The following is a 5,247-nucleotide window of genomic DNA, read 5'->3' on the forward strand; positions in this document are numbered from 1 at the left end:
AGACAGGGTTTCTCTGTGGCTTTGGAGCCTGTCCTGGCACTAGCTCTGTAGACCAGGCTAGTCTCGAACTCACAGAGATCCGCCTGCCTCTGCCTCCGGAGTGCTGGGATTAAAGGCGTGCGCCACCATCGCCCGGCTTCATAGATTTCTTTATAACAAAAATGGATTTAGAGAACAAGACAAGCAATACAAAAACAAAATAAATAAGCTACACATGCACAAATCTAGAACATTTACTTAATATATGGCACTTCTTCCATTTTGGTTTTGTTTTTCTTTTAGGAAGCCCTGGGCTGGGAATTTCCTTGTTGGACCTATGTTCAGTTCTCAGCACCTATATCAAGCAGTTCATAATCACCTGTAACTCCAGCTCCTGCTTCCAGATCTGACACACTGATATCCATGGGCATGAGTATTCACATGAACATATCCACACACAGACATGCACACATATACATGCTTTTTTTAAAATTTAAAACCATAGAACAGTGTTGTAGGAATTTTAGTAGGCTAAAATTTAATAAACCGTATTTTATAAAATTTCTGTTGTCTAATTAGGTTTAAGTTATTAAAGCTGCCCTTTCAGTAAACACTTATTATGTAATAGATGGTTAGGAGGTAATAGTAAGTGACGTGAAATGCACTGTGTATCCTGCTCTTGGAGGAGCAAGTAAGAAACTAAATTGCTTATTTTTTTTTTGGTTGTCTTTTTAAAAGTTTTTCTAAACTAGATTCAGAAATATTCTCCCCCACACATAAATAACTGAGCAGTAAGGGAGTTGGAGTGATATACCTTAATAAAACAAACAGTTGTGTTTTCTTTGAAATATTCTTGTGAGCACATATTGCAAAAAAATAATACTGTGGTTCTGACTCTGAAGTATGCATGTTGTTCCTTTGTTTCTTCTTCCAGATAGGGTCTTGCACCCACTGTGTTACCTAGGCTGACTTCTAACTTATAATCTTCCTGTTTCAACCTCCTGAATGCTGGAATTAATCAGATGCCTGTCTGAATGACACACAAACGTAATGAAACCAAAATTGCATTCTTCCAAAGTAGCTTGATCTGTATATAGCAGGCATTTCTAAAACTAGAGCTTTTGTGGGTATCTCCATTAAGGCTCCCTCCATGTTCTCGTTGTGCCTTCTTTAACTTACTCCACAGGCATCCCAAGAGGATCGCAGTTTATAATAAAGTAACGGAATTGTGGTTGGAGGGTCCATGAAAGTCCTTGGGAAGCTGTGTAACTGCTGCTTCACACTTCAGAGAGAGAAGCTGACCTACAGTACAAAGGACACTAACTGTAGAGCCCAGTAGACTAACTGAATCCCAGGTCAGCTTCATTGTCTGTGACCCAGGACAAGTTTGTTAACTTTGTGCATCACTTTTCTAGTTTGACAAATGCAGGTAATGATCCTTGCCATGAAAATTACACATCAAAGGCCTCACTGTTCGTTATTTCATTGGTTCAACAAACTTATTGGTGTTGTACTGGACATTTGAATGGTTTCTGCTACTGTTAACAGTTGATGAACGTTATGTCAAGCCTTACCCTGCTGTCAGACTGCCTGAATCAGGATATGGTCTGCACTGTAGCATGTTAGCATTTCAACCGAGCATCTCAAAGAAGAATGACAGAAACAGCTGAAAACAGAAAGACTCCTGCTTATTAGTGTGTGATTGATTCACAGAGTTTGCCAATGCTAATTACATTTTTGTCAAGTGATCCTTAATATCTGTTGAATGCATAAAAGGTCTTGCTATGGTAGGCTGAGGAGGTGGTTCAATAGGCAAGAGTCCCGAGTTCAAATCCCCAGCACTCATGTAAAAGGCTGGCATGGCTGCATGTGCCTGTGACTTCAAAAATTGGTAGGCAGAAAGACGCCGGTCCTAAGAACTCCCTGGAATGTTGAGTTTGGAGAGAGAGATTCTCAGCAGAGCAAACTAGAGGAAGACATACATCACATATATGATCACATACACCACACACACCCCCAAGTAGAGATTAAAGTGAACCAACTTGTTCTTATTTATATTAGGTAAACTTAAGGTTTTGAAAGGTTGTAATTTTTTCAGAACTTAACTAACTATTCCTTAGGTTTCTGAACAAATAGTTTGTGAGTCTGATTTCCTTTTTAGGAGCCTAAAAGCAAGAATTTGTTTCAGTGTATATAATCTGGAGGCAGGGCAATGAAGACAAGAAATTGTAGTTTTGTGCAGGTGAAAGTGAGGGTGAGTGTAAAAGCTGGGTACTTGGCTTAAAAAGATTATCAACATAATCTCTTAATTTACATAATCAGACTTGAGGGTGGATATAAGTAGCCTTAGATACATTGAATGCAAAAATTTGAATTACTAAGATTCCTGTTTTCTTTATCTGTGTGATTGTCTCAATGAACCAAGAAGCACTCCATCTGCATCCTTACAACTCTTCTTTACTCAAAGTAAAAGGGGCCTGTCCCACTGGCTCCTTTTTCATAGTTCTAGTCTTTTGGGGGTTGATGAAGGATTTGTGATATGTTTACTGGCAGAGAAAAATGGGAAAAAACATTGAGGAAAGAAACAGTAGGCACCTGAGGCGGAAATTGACAGAGGAAGACTGTCTTCTTGAAACAAGACTGGGATGAGACACAGTGTTAGTTAATGTTGCACATGCTGCAGCTGCCACCTCCCTGTCTTAGGCCCCTTAGCTCCCTTTTCCTCTTGAGAGTGCAGTGCTTTTCTAGCTGTGAAGAAGTCAATTTGCATAGTGATATGGACCCTGGGGAAGAGTTTGCTGAAAATCCTACGTGGCAGCATTGTCAGGTTCATTCCATTCGTAGTTTGAGATTAACAGCTTTGTGAGTTGGAATTTTATTACTTTCTCCCTTTTTTCTTTTTAATTTTCATACTGTACATCATTGTAGAAGAAATTTAGATCTCATGGGAAAAGATGATGCATATCTCTATTTAGCTTCTGCTTATAGAGGCAACGATGCCAGTGCTGCAGTGTGACTGTATATTGCTATTGTCAGGGCCTTTAGTATGAAGCAAGGTGCAGGGCTGGAGAGATGGCTCAGTGGTTAAGAGCACTGGCTGCTCTTCCAGAGGATCAGGGTTCTTTTCGTAGTACCCACATGGAGGCTTACGACTATCCATAATTCCAGTTACAAGGGATCCAATTCCCTCTTCTGACCTATGTGGGCACCAGTCATGCACATGGTACCCAGATGTATGAGCAGGCGAAACACTCATACACATAAAATAATACATGTTTTTATTTTTCGGTTTTTTGTTTGTTTTTGTTTTCAAGACAGGATCTCATTATATAGCTCTGGCTGTCCTGGAACTCACTGTTTAGACCAGGCTGGCTTTGAACTCACAGAAATATGCCTGCATCTGCTTCCCAAGTACTTGAATTAAAGGAGTGTGCCAGCATAGCTGGCTAAAATATTTTTTTCATTTTAGAAAATAAAGCATAGCATGAGTAGAATTCACTTCTTGATCAAGATTAAACATCTCTACAGTTGAAATGAACATTCTGTTAGATGACCCCTCCTGTCATGCCCAGGAGTAGTCTGGCATAAGTTTATGTGATGTTGGCATAGGGAGAGACATGGTCTCACCAAGTAGCCCAGGATGGCCTGGAACTTAGATTAAAATTCTTCCTGCCTCTGCCTCCTGAATACTGGGATTAAAGGCATGCACCACCACACTGGACTCTGGCGTAGCTTTTAAATGTGTCTGCTCTTTCAAAGGAAAATATGCACAAATCTTTAAAGTAGCTGTTTAGAATTACATCAACAGTGCGGCCAGATGGCATTGAGACACTCACTTTAAGTATTCTAGGATTTTCTAAAATAGCTGGCAGAAATAGAAAAGCCGCCTTTTCTCCCTAAATGTATTCCTGTCCTTTTATCTTACTTGTGCGTTTTAACTATTGCATTTAGATTAAAATCATAATGCCAGAGTGGAGAAATTTTTTGAGAATTAAATTAGGTTTTATTTTACTTTAAAATCACAATTATTCAGGTCTAGCAATTTCACAGATTAATGAGCTTCCCTGTGACATTTCCATATACACGTTTGTTCCAGCTGTATTCACTCTCTACCACCCTCTTATTCCTTAATGCATTCCCCTTCCCCCAGAGCGGAGAATTCATGAAGTCCAAAATGTCCTGTGCTTTATTAAATACCGACATCCCAGAAGTTGTCAGTGCAGGTGTTCTTGTATAGGTCAATGATATACTTAGTTTGGAAAAGTCTATTGAGCGGTAACATTTCAGGCAAATCTGGTTTAAATAACAAGTAGATGTCAGTGAAATAGGGACTAATTTTTGAAGAGAACTTTTGAAAATGTCTACATCCTTGCTTTTAGTGTGTAAAGTTTACCTTTAAAGTGTTGGTTGCCATGATTAAGGCAGAAACACAGAAGGGACCAAAGCTCGCAGAACTATTCATGTAACTCATTGGCTAGAAATTTGAGTTTTTGTTTTTTTGTTTTTGTTTTTTTTTTTTGTTGGGCAACCATATATTTATTGTGTTTGGGAGGCAGAGTAAGGGGGAAACCCCAGCAGGAAGAAGTCTATAATTCCCGGTGAAGAGCAGGAAGGTCTCTATTGTACCCCATCAGGGAATGAGAGAGGGGGCTCAATAGATCATTCCCTTTGTTTCTCCACGGGGCTTCTTGAGCTTCTCGAAGTTCTTCAGGATGATGTCGTATAACACAGCATAAGCATTACGGATCTCCATGACCATCAGCCGGATGTCCTGGTACTCTGCCTCGTCCAGCTCGTGCACCAGCTGCCGATAATCACCCACGTGGGGCTGTTTGGCTGCTTTGGCCACTGCGTCACCTCTCTCTGAGAAGTACTTAGAGATTTGAGTGTGGAAGCCCTCCACCTTGGTGTGAAGGCTAGTCATCAGCTCAAACACCTTCTCCTGGACAGCCACTCCAAAGTTATTCCCATCCTCTATCCGAGGTATCTGTAGTTGCAGCCAGGTAGTGACCAGATTGAGCTGCTCAGTGACATCCTTGATCTCAGGCTTTAGGCCCTGCAGGAGGACCACAATCTTCTCATTGCAGTTGACTGGGCCACAGGGAGGACCTTTTTCTTCATCTTCCCCCTTCTTCTTCTCATCTTTCTCTTCCTTCTCCTGTTGTTTCTTCCGCTCCTCCTTCTCTTTCTCCTTGACTGGATCAGGTATGGGGATGTCCAGTGGAGCCTTCAGACTGCTCAGGTTGGCTTCATTGAGATCTGGCTCCT

The 5,247-nt window shown here is 40.8% G+C and overlaps 2 protein-coding genes across 2 annotated transcripts in view; one reads left to right on the top strand and one right to left on the bottom strand.

The window, feature by feature from the left end:
- The window catches only part of Nlk (nemo like kinase), a 132,563-nt gene that overhangs the window by 49,374 nt on the left and 77,942 nt on the right, over window positions 1-5,247 (top strand). The window lies entirely within an intron of this gene.
- LOC101994084 (proteasome activator complex subunit 1-like) overlaps window positions 4,601-5,247 on the bottom strand; it is a 2,186-nt gene continuing 1,539 nt past the window's right edge. Inside the window, exon 2 of the mRNA XM_005350201.2 lies at window positions 4,601-5,245. Coding sequence (XP_005350258.1) covers window positions 4,631-5,245 — 615 coding nt within the window. The 3' untranslated portion in view covers window positions 4,601-4,630. The remainder of the gene's footprint in view (window positions 5,246-5,247) is intronic.

Source organism: Microtus ochrogaster, chromosome 7, assembly GCF_000317375.1.
Source record: "Microtus ochrogaster isolate Prairie Vole_2 chromosome 7, MicOch1.0, whole genome shotgun sequence".
NCBI lineage: Eukaryota > Metazoa > Chordata > Mammalia > Rodentia > Cricetidae > Microtus > Microtus ochrogaster.